At 45.5% G+C, this 20,058-nt stretch overlaps 1 protein-coding gene across 4 annotated transcripts in view; it reads right to left on the bottom strand.

Annotated features, from left to right (window-relative positions):
• Positions 1-20,058, bottom strand: part of piezo1 (piezo type mechanosensitive ion channel component 1 (Er blood group)) — a 398,994-nt gene that overhangs the window by 78,097 nt on the left and 300,839 nt on the right. For all 4 annotated transcript variants that reach the window (XM_085991680.1, XM_085991683.1, XM_085991682.1 and 1 more), the window contains exons 21-24: positions 18,759-18,884; positions 12,204-12,404; positions 11,319-11,523; positions 7,937-8,041 (exon numbers count right to left, since the gene is read on the bottom strand). In XM_085991680.1, coding sequence (XP_085847806.1) covers positions 7,937-8,041; positions 11,319-11,523; positions 12,204-12,404; positions 18,759-18,884 — 637 coding nt within the window. The remainder of the gene's footprint in view (positions 1-7,936; positions 8,042-11,318; positions 11,524-12,203; positions 12,405-18,758; positions 18,885-20,058) is intronic.

Below are 20,058 nucleotides of genomic sequence, written 5' to 3' on the forward strand. Positions count from 1 at the left end.
GCTGATGTTGTGTATATGGACTTTCAAAAGGTGTTTGAAGTACCACATATTAGGCCTGTTAGCAAAATTGAAGCCCATGGGATAAAAGGAGCAGTAGCAGCATGGATACAAAATTGGCTAAGGCATAGAAAACAGAGAGATATGGTGAATGGCTGTTTTTCAGACTGGAGGGAGGTATACAGTGGAATTCCCCAAGGTTTAGTACTAGGACCACTGCTGTTTTTGATGTACATTAATGACTTGGGCTTGGGGGCACAGGGCACAATTTTGAAATTTGCAGATGACACGAAATTTGGAAGTGTAGTAAACACTGAGGATGGTAGTAACAGACTGCAAGAAGACATAGATAGGCTGGTGGAAAGGGCGGACACATGTCAGATGAAATTCGCAGCAAAGTGTGAGGTGATACAATTTGGTAGGAAGAATGAGGAGTGACAATATATGCTAAAAGGTACAATTTTAAAGGGGGTGCAAGAGGAGAGAGATCTGGGGTGTTTGTGCACAAATCTTTGAAGGTGGCAGGACAGGGTAATAAAGCATAGTGGATCCTGGGCTTTATAAATAGAGGCATGGAATACAAAAGCCAGGAAGTTATGCTAAACCTGTATAAAACACTAGTTCAGCCCCAGCTCGAACACTGTGTCCAATTCTGGGCTCCACACTTTAGGAAGGACATGAAGGTTTTGGAGAGGGTATAGAAGAGATTTACTAGAATGGTTCCAGGGATGAGTGATTACAGTTACATGGATAGACTGGAGAAGCTGGGGTTGTTCTCCTTAGAGCAGAGAAGATTTGATAGAGGTGTTTAAAATTGTGAAGGGTTTAGATAGAGTAAATACAGAGAAACTGTTTCCAATGACTGAAGGGTCGATAACCAGAGGGCACAGATTTAAGGTGATTGGCAAAAGAACCAGAGGCGACATGAGGAAAAACTTTTTCCCGCAACAAGTGGTTAGGATTTGGAATGCACTGCCTGATAGAGCGGTGGATACAGATTCAATAGCAGCCTTCAAAAGGGAATTGGATAAATACTTGGTGAAAAAATTGCAGGGATATGGGGAAAGAGGGGAGAGTGGGATTAACTGGTTGGTCTTTGGAAGAGTCGATGCAGACTCAATGGGCCGAATGGCCTCCTTCTGTGCTGTACTATTCTATGATTCAACTGTGAGAAATACCATGTGAGATCAAATAACATCTTAATAAATATTGAAGCAATCATTTATATACAGAATAAGACGATAGTGTTTCATGAAAGTAGTTAACCTCAAGGGGGAGACCCTACATATTTCCAAAAAGAAATGTTAGGAGACATGGGCAGGAAAGAGTTAATATGTATTTTAAAGAACAACAAAGGTTGGACATAAAATTTCATGCATTTGCCTTCTCTACTCGACTGCTAAAGTGGGCCTCCCAGGACAGGATAAGCACCTGCATGCTTTTCATATCATAGGCCTTTAAACAAACCATACGTGGTACAGTATGGTACAGTGTGAAACTTAAAAGAATTTGGTCTGGCAACTTCAAATAAGGAGAGATAAGGAGTATGGGAAAGTGAAGGGAAATGGCATTATGAGATGAAGTCATCTTCAACCACGTCAATCAATAGTGAAACTATTTACCCGCTCATCATATATATCTTGTAGTTTATAGAGGTAGTTACGTGCCATATAAGGACATTTAGATTAGTGATTTGTAGCAAGTCAGGTATGTAAACCAGCAACCTGTAATGGGAATTTGCTTCCAGCCTGATTGGTGTCATTTCTCATGACATCAGTGCTTTGTAGTCTACCTTGGAGAGGGTGGCCACCTCCCGGGGTGCTGCAGCCAGATCCTCACAACAGGAGTCCATGTTCACACATTTTGCAGCTTTGGTGGAAGCTCAAACAGCTGCCATGCAATAGGCAGATGTTTGTCTTGGAGAGATTGGTGGAGCAAGTGGATAGAAGCTTTCAAGTAGGTACTCATCATCCGCACTCTGCCCTCCTGCAGATCAAGGAAATGATGAGCCCCATGGGAGTGGCAGTGGCGCAGCAGGAGTGGCGCACATTGCCCTCTCTCAGCATGCTTTCTCCCTTGCCACCACCTTAAGCAATATCGAGCATGGTGCCAGAAAGCCAGCTAGGCCAGAGTGGACCAGCAGAAGCCGAAGTGCAGCAGTCGACAGCCAGACCCTCTCTGGCTCGAGGACTCACTGGCCACGGTCATCTCAAAGGTTCTCACATGAGCAACCCCACCAGTTCTGCTGAAACTACTGGGGGAGCACCTCGTAAGGATAGTAGAGTAAGGAGACAGTGGGCACTATGAGTTGAGCAGTTGGTTAACAAAAGATTTTAGTTAAATTTTCTGATTGTAAATAAATTCATCAGCTTTTTTACATTTGAGAGTTTGGTGTAAGGCCTCTTTTCGTTGCAGCAAGTTCGTCGGCATTGTCAGAATATCACCGACATATGGGTTTGCCTGAATGATTTGACTGTTCTTTTATGCGGAATGAAAGGGGTAGTGAACATAAGAACATAAGAAATAGGAGCAGGAGTCGGCCATATGGCCCCTCGAGCCTGCTCCGCCATTCAATAAGATCATTGGCCTCAACTCCACTTTCTCGCCCAATCTCCATATCCCTTGATTCCCCTAGAGTCCCTTGATTTTCCTAGAGTGAAGGGGGTAACAAAAGATTTTAAATGCAGAAGGGCTTTCATCAGGGTCCCAATTATATCATGGGGCCCCTGATTTGAATATCCTGAGCCAGTGGCATGTGAAGTTCACGCTGTATGGGAATGGGGTGGTAAGTGGATTCCCACCATTTTAACCGCTCACCCGCCCCATTCAGTCATGTTAAAACGGAGGTCAAAGACTCATGGGCTGGAAACCTTGCTCTTCTATTCTGTGACACAGTATGCTGAACACCAACATGCTGTGCCCTCTGTCATCTTAGTTTTTATTACTAATCGCAAAATCTTAAACTGAATAGTCAGCAGGCAATATAACAGATTGCTGTTTGTGATGGCACAAACACAAGCAGTAATGGATAAAAAAAGTGAAAATATTTTCCATTTTAAGAACAAATACAGTGCAAGAGTTCATTAACACTGACTAAAATGTTTACATTACAAGTTAAACTATTGTCACAGGTTTCAGCAGTCTAAGTGCATTATAAAGTCTGAAACCAGAGGTTGAGTGCATTATTGCATACATGAGGTCATTTCTGGAATCTGAGAGGCTGTTACCTTACAAACCCAAAATCTCCAGTTCATTTTTATAGATTTATACAGCACAGAAAGAGGCCCTTCGGCCCATCGTGTCTGCGCCAGCCATCAAGCCCTGTCTATTCTAATCCCATTTTCCAGCACTTGGTCCATAGCCTTGTATGCTATTGCGTTTCAAGTGCTCATCTAAATGCTTCTTGAATGTTGTGAGGGTTCCTGCCTCTACCACCCTTTCAGGCAGTGAGTTCCAGATTCCAACCATCCTCTGGGTGAAAAAGATTTTCCTCAAATCCCCTTTAAACCTCCTGCCCCTTACCTTGAAATTATGCCCCCTGGTTATTGACCCCTCTACTAAGGGGAAAAGTTCCTTTCTATCTACCCTATCTATGCCCCTCATAATTTTGTACACCTCAGTCAGGTCCCCCCTCAGCCTTCCCTGCTCTAAGGAAAACAACCCCAGCCTGTCCAGTCTCTCTTCATAGCTGAAGCGCTCCAGCCCAGGTAACATACTGGTGAATCTCCTCTGCACCCTCTCCAATGCAATCACATCCTTCCTATAGTGTGGTGACCAGAACTGCACACAGTATTCCAGCTGTGGCCTAACTAGCGTTTTGTACAGCTCCATCATAACCTCCTTGCTCTTATATTCTATGCCTCAGTTAATGAAGGCAAGTATCCCATATGCCTTCTTCACCACCTTATCTACCTGTCCTGCTGCCTTCAGGGATCTATGTTCATGCACACCAAGGTCCCTCTGATCCTCTGTCCTTCCTAGGATCCTACCATTCATTGTGTATTCCCTTGCCTTGTTAGTCCTCCCAAAATGCATCACCTCACACTTTTCAGGGTTAAATTCCATTTGTCACTGTTCTGCCCATCTAACCATCCCATCTATATCATCCTGTAGCCTGAGGCTTCCCTCCTCGCTATTTACCACTCCACCAATTTTCGTGTCATCTGTGAACTTACTGATCATACCTCCTACATTCATATCTAAATCATTAATGTACACTACAAACAGCAAAGGACCCAGCACCGATCCCTGCGGCACACCACTGGACACAGGCTTCCAGTCACAAAAACAACCTTCGACCATCACCCTCTGCCTCCTGCCACTAAGCCAATTTTGGATCCAATGTGCCAAATTGCCCTGGATCCCATGGGCTCTTACCTTCTTGACCAGTCTCCCATGTGGGACTTTGTCAAAAGCCTTACTGAAGTCCATGTAGACTACATCAACTGCACTACCCTTATCCATACACCTAGTCACCCCCTTGAAAAATTCAATCAAACTGGTCAGACATGATCTCCCCCTGACAAAGCCATGCTGACTATCCCTGATTAATCCCTGCCTCTCCAAGTGGATACTAATTCTGCCCCTCAGAATTTTTTCCAATAATTTCCCTACCACATACTCACTGACTTGTAATTCCCTGGTTTGTCCCTACTACCCTTCTTGAACAATGGTACTACGTTAGCTGTTCTCCAGTCCTCTGGCACCTCCCCTGTGGCCAGAGAGGTTCTGAAAATTTGTGTCAGAGCCCCTGCAATCTCCTCCCTTGCCTCACACAGCAGCCTGGGATACATCCAGTCAGGGCCTGGGTATTTATCCACTTTTAAGCCCGCTAAAACCGCTAGTACCTCCTCCCTTTCAATACTAATTTGTTCAAGTATATCACAATCCCCTTGCCTGATTTCTATGCGTATATCACCCTTCTCCATAGTGAACACAGATGCAAAATATTCCTTTAAAACCTCACCTACATCTCCCAGCTCTACACACAGATTGCCACTTTGGTCCCTAATGGGCCCTACTCTTTCCCTGGTTATCCTCAGTTTTGGTTTACTATATCTTTGGACTGATATTTAATTTCAAAACAGGAAAAAAAAATGCTTTGCAAAATGCAAAGGAAAGTTTCCTCATTTATACACTTAAGAACTAAAGGCTTGTTTTAGTTTCTGGAAATGTTTACATAGTGAACACACACAGCTGCAAGGGGACACCAGTTCTACAAATGTCTCATCGGCACAACATTCTCGCATCTGACAGATCCCAGACCTCGCTCATTAAAAGCAATGATATGGTTTAGGGAGCCAGAATGCTTTGGGAATATAAACAATTAAATAGTCATACTTTAAAGAGAAGGGAGAGAAAAATATAAAATGTTGGCTACTAAACCACCCTGAGTCATTCACACACAAATCCTAGTATCTGGCTCAAGAACAGTATTGGCAGAGGGTTGGAAATCAATCACCTGCCTCCTCACTTGGGCAAAGGTATGTGGGGCAGAGAGCAGGAAACAGGAGAAACCTAAAGAGCTGAGAAAAATAACGTTTAAATTGAGTTCCCCCACACCCAAAAAACTAAAAGAAGTCTTGTTGGCCAATCCAATATTATTCACTGAGCTCCTTAAACAACTTAACTGTGTATTTATGGTATAACTGTTAAATTGTTTATACACTCTCTTAAACATTTCAGCTCCCTGGACCATCGAGCTGCTTTTAATGAGAGAGATCTGGGTTCTGTCAGATCTAAGAATATTGTACTGTAGGTATTCGTGGTCACCGATGTAGGTATTGGACGAATTCCTACTTAATAATCGAGTTCGACTCCAGGAGAACAATCAAAGGTTTTCAATGCAGGAACAGAGGAATTCAAACAGGTTGCAGAGCTAGGTACAGGAGAGCCATAAAAATAGGTCTTCACCAGACGGAGACGCCACAAGGACTGAGTAGGCAGTCCCGTGGATTGCGTGATGACGTCATCGCGTTCTTCCCGCGCTTGGGTAGTTACGTGACTTGCGTGATGACGTCATCACGTTTGCCCGCGCTTGGGACAGTCACGTGATGTGTGACGTGACGTCATCGCGTTTGCCCGTGCTTGGGACGGTCACGTGATGTGCGACGTGACATCGCGTTCCCAAAGGGGAAACGGCCCGTACCGGCAAACTGTCGTTAAAGGGAATTATGACCGGTAAGTAAGGGACACTCGGTGGTACCGCTACAGTACAAGACTCAAGGGAGTATTGAATTGCTCAAAGACCTAAAGTTTAGTATCAATAGGAGATCTGAAAGCCTATGATCTGGTACAGTGAATTGATACCTAGAAAATATTGCAGTCCACCGCTATCTGCAACCAATTCCTACGGCTTGGGGTTTCACTTGACACTTTTTTCTTGTGCTCATAGCTAAAAAGCAGTTTCCATAAGCAGACCAAGTCTCCTGTGAACCAAGATCTATGTTGTGTGCCCCAGGATTAAATGCGGAATTTTGATTTAATAGAGGTGTTCAGATTTAACAGTGTTAAAAATTATGAGGGGTTTTGATAGAGCAAATGCAGAGAAACTGTTTCCACTGGCAGAAGGGTCGGTAACCAGAGGACACAGATTTAAGATAATGGGCAAAATAACCAGAGTGCGGATGAGGAGAAATTTTTTATGCAGCGAGTTGTTATGATCTGGAATGCACTGCCTGAAAGGGTGGTGGAAGCAGATACAATAGTAACTTTCAAAAGGGAATTGGATATATATTTGAAAAGGAAAAATTTGCAGGGTTATGTGGAAAGAGCAGGGGAGTGGCACTAATTGGATAGCTCTTTCAAAGAGCAGGCACATGCACGATGGGCTGAATAGCCTCCTTCTGTGCTGTATGATCCTATGAATTGACGACTGGAGAGTCAGATTTATTTACAAATGTAATAATATATAGAAGCTGTGAAACACAGCAGGATACTGAGGACACATTGTGTGCCCCCACCCCAGCAAGTAATTAGGAAGGCTAATGGAATGTTGGCCTTTATTGCAAGGGGTATGTAGTATAAAAGTAGGGAAGTCTTGATGCAACTTTACAGGGCGCCGGTGAGACCACACCTGGAGTACTGCATACAGTTTTGGTCTCCATATTTAAATAAGGATATACTTGCATTGGAGGCAGTGCAGAGAAGATTCACTAGATTCCTGGGATGAAGCGGTTGACTTATGACGAAAGGTTGAGCCTATACTCATTGGTGTTTAGAAGAATGAGAGGTGATCTTATTGAAACATATAAGATTCTGAGGGGGATTGACAGGGTGGATGCTGAGAGGATGTTGGGGAAATCTAGAACTAGGGGGCATAGTTTCAGAATAAGGGGTCGCCCATTTAAGATGGCGATGAGGAGGAATTTCTTCTCTCGGAGGGTCGTGAATCTTTGGAATTCTCTACCCCAGAGAGCTGTGGAGGCGGAGTCATTGAATATATTCAAGGCGGAGATTGACAGACATTTGAACTACAGGGGAGTCAAGGGGTATGGGGAGAGAGCGGGAAAGTGGAGTTGAGGCCAAGATTGGATCAGCCATGATCTTATTGAATGGCGGTGCAGGCTCGAGGGGCCGATTGGCCTACTCCTGCTCCTTATGTTTTTATGTTCACATAACTTGAAAGCAATATGAAGATAGAATCTGCCTACAAGGGGTTAAAGTAGAAAACGCTGGAAGTACACAGCATGTCAGTCAGCAACTGTAGAGAACACAGACAAGTTCATTTTTCTGGCTCTAACTGAGGTTCAGAATGGTCAGTTCTGACCACTAGATATTCTGTCCTTATGTTAATTAGCAATTGAAAATTAAGCACCTAAACATTACTTCATCCATTCAGAGCTATGCTTTATATTAATAAAACTTTTTCTAGCATTGCGGGAAAAGCACTAATTCCTGCGATTGAAACTTCTAGAATCAAACATAGGTAGATACTTACACAAAAGATGTTTGGAACTGGGTACAGTCACAAAGTCAGGCAGATAGAGCCATTTAATGAGGTTGGAGTGAATGGTGATGGGTGACGCCCACCTCCATGGGTAATCTGTGGATGATTAAAGTAAAAATTCTGTTTATTTCAAAAAAAAGTAATTTAACACTCATGGGCCTAGAAATTCAGTCGCGTTTGCGCCCACTTATTGGCTATAGAGTGGTTTGCGCCGGAAGTTTTTTAGCGCCCGAAATTCAGTTGGTCCCTAACATCGGTGTTAGCCGGTAGCGCTGCGCCGGCACCGATGACGTCATCGGTGTGCGCAGCGCCCCGGTTCCAATGCGAGTCCGTGCCGACCGCCAAATTCAGTTGCGGCCGCCTCGCCCGCGCCGGCCGCAAACAGCGTTTGAAAAACGGTGCCTTGCAGCTCCGAGAGGCCGGCGCATAAAGGTGGAGGGGCGGCTGGCCGCTGTCCCGGCGGCCGCTGTCCTGGCGGCCGCCTGGCCGCACCTCCCTCCCCGGACTCCTGCACCACCCCCCCGCGGCACTGGTGTCTGACTCCCGCGAGCCCGGCACTTCTCCGTGGTGCCGGGCTCATTTGCCGGGGGAATCCAGCGGCGATCTCACGGCTGCAGGCAGCTCCTCCTTAAGAGAAGGAGGAGGCCTGCAGTACCCCAGCCTGCCGCACCGCATCGGGTGCCGCAGCGGCAGCTGGACGCCTGAAACTGACTTTCATCGCCCCAAGCGAGGCAGCCAAACCCTGCAATAGCGCCCGCCTCCGTCTTGGGCCGCCGCAACTGAATTTCAGGCGGGCGCTACGGGAATCCGGGCGAGCGCTAAATTTCGGGCGCTAAAGACCTGGCGTGGCGATACCGAATTTTTAGCCCATGATCTGCCAAATGTATAGCTAATGATTTTCAAAGTCAATGGGGTAAATTTTAGCACCGTTGCCACCAGGCAGCTGGTTAAAAATGGTGGAGGGGGGTCGCTCACTTCATGGTCACGATGTGATTCCCACCCTTTGCCATCGTAACGTACCTTAGAACAGGCATGAGAGGGCCGCCCGCCCCAGGTAGGCGGGTGCTTACTTTACATGGAAGGGTCAGTCAATCACATCACTGGTGCTGAGATACCATTTTTAATCACAGATACGGGAGGACCACACGGGGCCAACTCCAACAGCTCTACCATGGCGTGGTCAAAAGAGGCCAAGGTAAGTTTTAAAAAATAATTTTTATGTGGAATTCTTGCGGGCCAAGAGGCGGAGGAGTGCTCCCCTTGGGCCCCATAAGGATTCCTTTGGCTTTCCAAACCCCAGTCTTGCCTCTCCCTACCAGCACTTGGATCTTCATGCAGTAACTTTATGCTGGGGGTTGTTTCCTTGCATCCTCGGCTTCCTTGGGCTCCAGATCCAATTTCTGCTCTGGTCTTGCCAGCCCCGACTTCACTCCCACCAGTTACAGTCAGGAGACAGTGCTGGAGTATTTAAATGAGGCCCGGGAGTTAAAATGACTCAGGCCTCATGCTGAGATCCCCGCTGGCATCTCCCTCCTACCCCACCCGAGTTAAAATCCACCCCAAAGCTAAAAACTCACTGGGTCAGACTAAGTATGGAGGAACACTCAATTATGCACTAATTTCCACATTAGCTGGGGGTTCCCCTCCATTATGGTAGATAATCAGGATTCTACTATAGTGTTTATTTAAGGACGCGACTGCTGCCAACGGAGTTGAAGTCGTTGCGCATGTGCAGCCTGACATGACTCAGTCGTTCATGAAACAAAGACTTATGAAATAATACTGAGCGGCCTACAGGTGGCGCTGTCCAGGGAGAGTATAAATGCTCGGGCACGGGCCCAGCTTGCGCAGGACATTCTTAACAGGAACTAGTGAAGGACACAACTAGACCTCCATGTTGTAAAACAGTTGATTAAAGCTTTGTTTAACGCTTAGATCAAGTGCCTAGTAGTTTTCTTACGTCACAGCCTAAGTGGTTTTTTTTGGTTGTTCGCGTCACGACTCAGGGGCTCTGGGGAAAAAAGACAGGAAGGGAGCTGGCTCATTTATAAAATGCCGGGATGGGAACGGGTCCGTTTAAAAAAAAAAACAGAATCATCATGCTTCCGGTTCCAGATTAATGCGCAGTAATCTTCTGCACAGCTTCCGGTCATTGGCAGCAGTCACTCTGTTTATTTAATTACATCTTAATTGATTTTCTATGTAATTTTAAGCAGTATTTAGAATTGAGACAAGTTACCCAAGTTTAATGCCTGGTCCTCATTAAAAAAATTCCAGCCAAATCAGCCTTTATTCAATCTTGAAAAAATATTAAAGTACAGTACACTCCATGCTTATGATAGTCTCTTATTAAAACTAAAATTGCCTTGGCAGTGTGATGGCCACTTCCATCTAGCTTAGCATGTATTTTCACACTACTGGAATTTTGAAAACTCCAAAATGAGCTAAATTTAAAAATAAAGAGGCATTGGTAGTTTGGCTGGCTCTTTGTCTCTATAGATAGAAGTTACAACATGGAAACAGGCCATTCAGCCCAACCAGGCCATGCGACTATATAGTTCAATCACATTTACCCACCCTGTTTCCATAACCCTTCAACTCCCTTTCCTTTATCCACCCTTTCAATCTAATCTTGAATGTTGTCAACTAATGCCTCAACCACTAACCCTGGAAGTGAATTCCACAGCCTCACAGCTGTCTGTCGAAGTTTCTCCTGCCCGCTTCTCTAAATCTCTTACAGTTAGGAGGAGAAATTCATTATAGCCCCGTTGGGGCGCTAAATTTTAAAAGTTTGGAAAATTAGTGTCAGGCACTAATGTCTCTAAACTGGATAGCTCTTTGTTGGCCGGCGCGGACACGATGGGCCGAAATGGCCTCCTTCCGTGCTGTAACTTTCTATAAACTTTTTTTAAAATTCGGCTTTGCGCTCCAAGAAGGAAGTGGAGCGTTAAATTAAGCTAAATCAAGCATTCCACTTTCTTCTTGCCGAGCAGCGCTGCCGCATTCAAAGGCTCCTTCCCTCCCTTAAATCACTGCAGGCTCTGCAATAGAAAAATGACCTACCTGGACCACCAAGGCAGCCGCGATCCTGCACGTTCAGCCCAGCACTCAAGCAGAGTGCCGGGCTGATCGATCGCAGGCAGGAACCCGCTAAAAAAAGCGGCACAAGAAAGGTAAGTTTTTGAGCAGCTGTATAATAGGGCAAGGCTAAGAATGTGCATCAACCTCTTGTTTATGTAGCACGAACAACAAGCAGTGTATTTCACAGTACAAGACCATTTTTCATCTCTATACAAAAAAAGTACATACATCTAAAATTAATTGCGAGACCACACCCATTTAGAGTGCCTTATAGAGAAAAAGTGCTGAATACCTAGACACAGAGCTGGTGGAATTCCCACACACAGCAGGTACTGGTACAACAGGAAAAGGGACTGGAAGAGGCAGTACTTCGGCCAAAGATGAGCAATTGCCTGTCTTTTACGTCTCGTCACGATAACAACCAACCAGCAGCTATGAATTATCACAAGAAAGTTCATCCGCTGCCCAATCACGTTGACTGTCATTAGGAGGCAAACCTACAAAAAAGGAACACAGATAAGAGAACAAGTGAGAGCATGAGGAAGCGCACAAAAAGCTGGTATTCTGGAATGAAAAGATAGCTAGAGTACACAAGCTTTTTTGTCTTTGAGGGCAAGATATAAGTACCTATAATGGAGACTTGGAGGCCACATATAAAGTTCAATTCCATAGTCCCATTAATTTACATACCTCTCAATTTGCTTATTATTAGCAGATTTTGATGTGTTCAAGCTCTGTAATGTGCATATGCCCATTAGACCCCTGGTACCTAACAATAATGTTGTCTCTGGCAAGATTGAACCCTCCCTTTAGGCTTATAGGTTTACATTGTGTCATGGTGTGGTGCAATACAGTATGCACAGTGCTGAGTCTGGTGCTCATCAAAAGTGACAGTCAGAGTAAAATATCGAAGAGTGAATTATTGATTACTGCAGGACAATTTTTATATGAAGAAAGCTGAAATGAGTAATGTTAAAAGGTCTTGCCTTCAACAAAAATCTAGTGCTTTATTTATGTAACTGTGGTATTTGAGCAACCCACTTTTATTTATTTATCCAATCAAATCAAATCACCTTATGTAACCGTGGACCAAAGGAGCACAAATGTATTTATCTGCCTGCGATAGGTAAAGAGCACACTATATACTTGTAGACTCAATCTGTAGCATTTCACCTACCTCTAATCCAAACTTGTAAAAGAAGAAATTGGTGAAATACTTTGCACAGCTGATGATGCTTTCATCCAGGTGCTGCCGAGTGATTTCTTGGAAGATGGTACGAGTGCCAGGCGGGGACAGCTGGTTACACTTGCGGAAATGCTCTTGGTGTCGGTACACAGTCACCTCAAATACCAGCAACATTAGCAGCAGAAGATGATCCTGGATTAAAGGGATAGATGAAATGTATGAGTTATTTCAAGGAGCTCAGTGTGTCACTGAATGGTAAGGAAAATAAAACGATAAAAGTCTTGAATGCTCAAAGTCTATTTTGTTTTCTCGGTTTATACTCTCAGCATGTGCGTGTACCTTGCATTACAATACTGGGCGTCACATCATTACAAAGCTACCATGTAGCTTGTTGTTGACTCTGGTGGGGTAAAATGGGCTGAACGGCCTCTTCTTGTTCCTGACATTCCTATGTTCTTACAGCATAAAGGACCTAATGGTTTCAGTACAATCCACAGTGAAATCTGTAAATTATGCACAGCTAAGGGACTGACACCAGCTGTTCATTTTTTTCCACAGGTGTCCTCATTTTCAAAATGGTCATTGTATGTACTGACAGCAGCTGCAGGGGAGATTCAAACCCCGGATACTGGCAAGGGCAGCGGCTACACGGGGGATTCAAACCCTGGGACCAGCAGAGACAGCAGCTACAGGGAGGATTCAAACCCTGGGACCAGCAGAGACATAGAAACATAGAAAATAGGAGCAGGAGTAGGCCATTCGGCCCCTCGAGCCTGCTCCGCCATTCAATGCGATCATGGCTCATCGTCCAAATTCAGTACCCGGTCCCTGCTTTCTCCCCATACCCCTTGATCCCTTTAGCCTTAGGAAATATATCCAACTCCTTCTTGAATATATTTAATGAACTGTCCTCCACCGCCTTCTGTGGTAGAGAGTTCCACAGGTTCACCACTCTCTGGGTGAAGAAATTCCTCCTCATTTCTGTCCTAAATGGCCTACCCCTTATCCTTAGACTGTGACCCCTGGTTCTGGACTCCCCGACCATCGGGAACATCCTTCCTGCATCTAGTCTGTCCAGTCCTGTCAGAATTTTATAAGTTTCAATGAGATCCCCTCTCATTCTTCTAAACTCCAGCGAGTACAAGCCCAATTGACCCAACCTCTCCTCATACATCATTCCTGCCATCCCAGGTATCAGCCTGGTGAATCTTCGCTGAACTCCTTCCATGGCAAGAACATCCTTCCTCAGATAAGGCGACCAAAACTGCACACAATACTCAAGATGTGGTCTCACCAAGGCCCTGTACAACTGCAGCAAGACATCCTTGTTCCTGTACTCAAACCCTCTCGCTACGAAGGCCAATGTACCATTTGCCTTCTTAACCGCCTGCTGCACCTGCATGCTTACCTTCAGCGACTGGTGCACAAGGACACCCAGGTCTTGTTGCACTTCCACTTCTCCCAATCTATTGCCATTCAGGTAATAATCTGCCTTCCTGTTTTTGCTACCTCACATTTGTCCACGTTATATTGCATCTGCCATGCTTCTGCCCAATCACCCAACCTGTCCAAATCATCCTGGAGTTTCTCGGCATCCTCCTCACAGCACACACGCCCACCCAGCTTTGTGTCATCTGCAAATTTGGAGATATTACATCTAGTTCCCTTGTCTAGGTCATTAATATATATTGTGAATAGCTGGGGTCCAAGGAGCGATCCCTGCGGTACCCCACTAGTCACTGCCTGCCACTCGGAAAAAGACCCATTTATTCCAACTCTTTGCTTTCTGTCTGCCAACCAGCTCTCTATCCAAGTCAATACCTTGCCCCCAATCCCATGTGCCTTAACTTTACACGCTAATCTCTTATGCGGGACCTTATCGAAAGCCTTCTGAAAGTCCAAATACACCACATCCACTGGTTCTCCCTTATCTATTCTACAAGTTACATCCTCAAAAAATTCCAGTAGATTAGTCAAGCATGATTTACCTTTTGTAAATCCATGTTGACTTTGTCCGATCATGTCACTGTTTTCCAAATGCTCTGCTATTACATCTTTTATAATGGACTCCAGCATTTTCCCCACTGCCGATGTCAGGCTTACCGGTCTGTAATTCCCCGTTTTCTCTCTACCACCTTTTTTGAATAGTGGGGTAACATTAGCTACCCTCCAATCCATGGGTACTGTTCCAGATTCCATCGAATGTTGGAAGATGATCAGCAATGCATCTACTATTTCTAGGGCCACTTCCTTAAGTACCCTAGGATGTAGATTATCAGGCCCTGGGGATTTATCGGCCTTCAATCCCATCAATTTCCTTAACACCATTTCCCTGCAAATACTGATTTCTTTCAGTTCCTCCCTTTCATCAGACACTATGTTCCCTGACATCTCTGGGAGGTTATTTGTGTCCTCCTCTGTGAAGACAGAACCAAAATATGTATTTAATTGGTCTGCCATTTCTTTGTTCCGCATTATAAATTCTCCTGATTCTGACTGTAAGGGACCTATGCTTGACTTCACCAATCTTTTTCTCTTCACATATCTATAAAAGCTTTTACAGTCAGTTTTTATGTTCCCTGCAAGCTTAATCTCATATTCTATTTTCCCCTTCTTAATTAATCCCTTTGTCCTCCTTTGTTGAATCCTAAACTGCTCCCAATCCTCAGGTTTGCTGCTTTTTCTGGCCAATTTATATGTCCTCTCCTTGGATCTTATGCTATCCCTAATTTCCCTTGTTAGCCACGGTTGAGTCATCTTTTTTGTTTTATTTTTATGCCAAACTGCAATGAACAAATTCTGTAGTTCATCCATGCGGTCTTTGAATGTTTGCCATTGCCTATCCACCGTCAACCCTTTGAGTGACATTCCCCAATCAATCCTACCCAACTCGCGCCTCAGACCATTGTAGTTTCCTTTATTTAAATTCAGGACCCTAGTCTCTGAGTCAACAACTTCATTCTCCATCTTAATGAAGAATGCTATCATATTATGATCGCTCCGAGCCAAGGGGCCTCGTACAACAAGATTGCTAATTAATCCTTTCTCGTTACATAAGACCCAGTCTAAGATGGCCTGATCTCTGGTTGGTTCCTCGACATATTGGTCCAGGAAACCATCCCGAAAACACTCCAGGAATTCCTCCTCTACAGTATTGTTACTAGTTTGGTTAGCCTAATTTATATGTAGATTAAAGTCACCCATGATGACTGCTGTGCCCTTATTGTATGCTTCTCTAATGTCCCTTTTAATGCCATCCCCAATCTCCGCATTACTGTTTGGAGGTCTAAATACCACTCCCACTAACGTTTTCTGCCCCATGGTATTTCTCAGTTCTACCCATACAGATTCCACATCATCAGAGCCAATATCCTTCCTTACAATTGTGTTAATCCCTTCTTTAACCAGCAATGCTACCCCACCTCCCTTTCTTTTTTGCCTATCTTTCCTGAATATTGAATACCCCTGGATATTGAGTTCCCAGCCTTGGCCACCCTGGAGCCACGTTTCCGTAATCCCAATCAAATCATAATTGTTTACCTCTATTTGCGCAGCTAATTCATCCACCTTATTACGAATGCTCCTCGCATTAAGACACAAAGCCTTCAGGCTTGTTTTTTTAACGCTCTTAGACCTTTTAGAATTATTATTTACTGTGGCTATGTTTGATTTAAACCGTTGATTTCTCTGACTGCCACTTTTGTTTTTCTCCTTATCTTTTGCTTTTATCCTTGTTTCCCTTTCCTCTGTCCCCCTGCTCAGGTTCCCAACCCCCTGCCATTTTAGTTTAAACCCTCCCCCAGAGCACTAGCAAACACTTCCCCTAGGACATCAGTCCCGGCCCTGCCCAGGTGCAAACCGTCCAGTTTGAACTGGTCCCACCTCCCCCAGAACCGGTTCCAATGTCCCAGGAATTTGAATCCCTCCCCCTCGCACCATTCCTCTAGCCACGTATTCATCTGAAATATCCTTCTATTTCTACTCTGACTAGCACGTGGCACTGATAGCAATCCTGAGACAGCAGCTACAGGGAGGATTCAAACCCTGGGACCAGCAGAGACAGCAGCTACAGGGAGGATTCAAACCCTGGGACCAGCAGAGCCAGCAGCTGCTGGGAGGATTCAAACCCTGGGACCAGCAGAGACAGCAGCTACAGGGAGGATTCAAACCCAGGGGCACAAAGGAAATAGTAACAATCCATCAGTCATCACGATCTTCAGACTCAGAACATTACTACTAGAAGCGCCCCGCCTCCCTCTTGGGGCACATCGCGCTGCAGTACTGTCGGCCTTCGTCCCCTTCTTAAAGGGGATGGGCCTTGCGCAGCGTGACCCGGGGCCCAGCTGGGTCAACAGGGATCGGAGTGCTGGCAAAAGAGCCCGACACTGCAGCCAGCACCCCGCGGGGGGGCTGTTGAGGAGGCCGGGGACGCCAACGGGGGCAGGTGCTGGCAGGTAGCCAGCAAAAAAAATGGCTACCCGGCACCTCGCCTTTAATTAGTGCCGCACCGACCACAGGTAGGCCCCCCCCTGGCCCCGTCGAACATAGCGTCCGGCAGTAAGTCAGGGGACGCTACCGAAGATTGCGGCCGGGACGCTGCACACGGCGATGACGTCATCGCCGCTAACAGTTACCGCCGCTAACCTCCCACTGAATTTCGTGGGGGCGGTGGCGGTGCCACACCCGGGCGCTAGTTGCTTTGCGCCCCCTTAGCGCCCTCTCGCTAACCGGAGGTGCAAAATAACCGAATTTTTCCCCCATAATTTCTTCAATCTGTTACTTTTGAATCATTTTCGCATGTTTTGAAATAAGGCAAAGATGGACTCGATAACAAATAAATAGATGGAACGGATAACAAATAAATTAATGCAACAAAGTTCTATTAGTTTTATAAGGAAAATAGCCTGGAATAAACAGACAAATGTGGCTGTCTGCTTTTTAGATTATAACTGGAAATGCAGAGAGAAAAATTAGGCATCGTAACAAAACTCAAGTACTTATTAGAATTTGGGCTCTTGATTTCTTTTATATTATAGGGGTACTCTTAACTTATGGTGGAAAATAGGAAGTAATGGAATGGGTGCCCGTTATACGCCCATGATTTCTCTTTTCCATTGAAGGGTACAGAATATAGTCTGGGTGGGGGCCATCAATGTCCATCACCAACTGTGGTTTGGCAGGATCATCGTTGACCAAGCTGGCCGAGTCCTGAAGTACATAGCTGCGAGAGTGGCCACAGGAGCTAAATTCCAGAGGTGAGGTGAGAGTGACTGCCCTTGACATCAAAGCAGCATTTGACCGAGTGTGGCGCCAAGGAGCCCGAGTAAAACTCAATGGAGATTACAGGGAAAACTCTCCAGTGGCTGGAGATATACCTAGCACAAAGGAAGATGGTTGTGGTTGTTGAAGGCCAATCATCTCACCCCCAAGACATCACTGTAGGGTCCTAGTCCCAAGAATCTTCAGCTGCTTCATCAATGGCCTACCCTCCATAAGGTTAGAAGTGTGGCTGTTCACTGATGATTGCACAGTGTCCAGCTCCATTTTCAATTCCTCAGATAATGACGCAGTTCATGCCCGCATGCAGCAAGACCTGGACAACATCCAGGCTTGGGCTGATAAGTGGCAAATAACATTCGTGCTACAGATGTGCCAGGCAATAAACATCTATAACAAGAGAGAGAGCCTAACCACCTCTCCTTGATATTCAATCACATTACCATTGTTGAATCCCAAACCATTAACATCCTGTGAGTCACCATTGACCAGAAACTCAACTGGACCAGCCACATAAATTCTATGGCTAATAGAGCAGGTCAGAGGCTGGGTAGTCTGCAGCGAGTGACTCACCTCCTGATCACCCAAAGCCTCCCCATCACCTACAAGGCACAAGTCAGTCATGTGATGGAATACTCGCCTGAATGAGTGCATCTGCAGCAACATTCAAGGAGAGTGACACCATCTAGGTTAAGAAGTCCATTTGATTGGCACCTCCATCCACTAGACTAAACATCAACCCTTTCCACCACCAGTGTACTGTGCCTGCAGTGTGTGTTACCCACAGGATGCACTGCAGCAACTCATCAAGGCTTTTACAGCAGCAAACCCGCGACATCCACCACTGAGAAGGACAAGAGCTGCAGGTGCATGGGAACACCAACACCTCAAAGTTCCCCTCCAAGTCACACACCATCCTGATTTGGATATATATCGCCGTTCCTTCATTGTCGCAGGGTCAAAATCCTGGAACATCCTACCGGACAGCATTGTGGGAACACCTTCACCATACAGGCTGCAGCAGCTAAAGAAGACCCACCACCATCTTCTCAGCGCAACTAGGGAAAGGCAATAAATGCTGGCCTAGCCAGCAATGCCCACATGCCGAGAATTAATTTAAGAAAATAGAAAGGAAAATCTGGCGGGGTGTATAATGGGCGGTCAATGTGCTACCACCGAAAGTTAAAAATACCTCTTATATGTTATTTGGGTGTAATATAAACTGTGGTGCTATCCAGCCCTAATTGGCACAAATCTTTTATGACTCACTTGGATGTATGCAAGAATGGGAAATTCTTTTCTGAATCCAAACCAGTTGGCTGGGTCCACGGGTTCTCTGTACAGTGCAGAACGTATGATCTCATCTGGTTTTAGATTCGTCTCATTTGGAGAGAGCTACAGAGAAAAATATTTCAGCATATCAATCTATACGTACCGTGTACAAAATAAACAGAGAACACATTCTTGTGCTTGTACTTTTATAACAACTTTCATGTAACAAAACATCGCAAGAATCTTTAGGAGATGCAAACAAGGAGAGGGGGAATTGGTGGAGCTGCTAAAGACATGGGCAAAGAGTCATAACGGCACAGAAGGAGTCCATTCGGCCCATCAAGTCCGTGCCGGCTCTCTGTAGAGCAATCCAGTCAGTCCCATTCCCCCGCCCTATCCCTGTAGCCCTGCAAGTTTATTTCCCTCAAGTGCCTATCCAGTCTCCCCTTGAAAACATTGAGTGTCTCCACTTCCACCATATCTGTCGACAGCGAGTTCCAGGTCCTCACCACTCGCTGCGTAAAAAAGTTTTTCCTCACATCCCCCCTGCATCTCTTGCCCAAAACCTTAAATCTGTGTCCCCTAGCCCTTGTACCATCAACTAGTGGGAACAGCCTTTCTTGTCTAGCCTATCCAAACCCGTCATAATCTTGCACACCTCCTTTGCTCTAATGAAAACAAATCCAGCTTCTCCAACCTATCCTTGTAGCTAAGATCCCCCATCCCCGGAACCATTCTGGTAAATTTCCTCTGCACCCTAAGGGCCTTCACATCCTTCCTAAAGTGTGGTGACCAGAACTGGGCACAATACTCCAGTTGTGGCCTAACCAGCGCTTTATAAAGGTTCAGCATAACTTCTCTACTTTCGTACTCAATACCTCTATTTATGAAGCCCAAGATCCCATGGGGGAAAAATTCAGTATCGCCCCGTTTGGGGCGCCATTATCAGCCGTGCGCAAAGTTTAGCGCCTGGCGCAAATTATCGCCTCCGACAGCAAACTTGGCTTTTATCGCCCCTGGAGGTGATTGGAGCGCTAAATCAGGCGCTTCACACCTGTCTTAAGGCGCAAAGACCGAGGAGCGAGGCGCTACCTCAGAGCGCTGGCGAAGCAAGGAAGGACAAATCAAAATAAACCTGCAAAGTGCTGCTCAGTACTCAAAACTCCTTCACACAGCGCTGAATCTCTCCAGAAGTCTCTCTCTCTCTCAGAATGCGTGGTGCAAAAATGTCACCGACAAAAAAAGGCAGGAAGCGGTCGCCTTTAAATAGCGCTCCCCTAGTCCCTTTCTGACAGCA

This window comes from Somniosus microcephalus, chromosome 6 (assembly GCF_052327205.1).
Source record: "Somniosus microcephalus isolate GS21.2 chromosome 6, FLI_Smic_1.0, whole genome shotgun sequence".
Taxonomy (NCBI): Eukaryota; Metazoa; Chordata; class Chondrichthyes; order Squaliformes; family Somniosidae; genus Somniosus; species Somniosus microcephalus.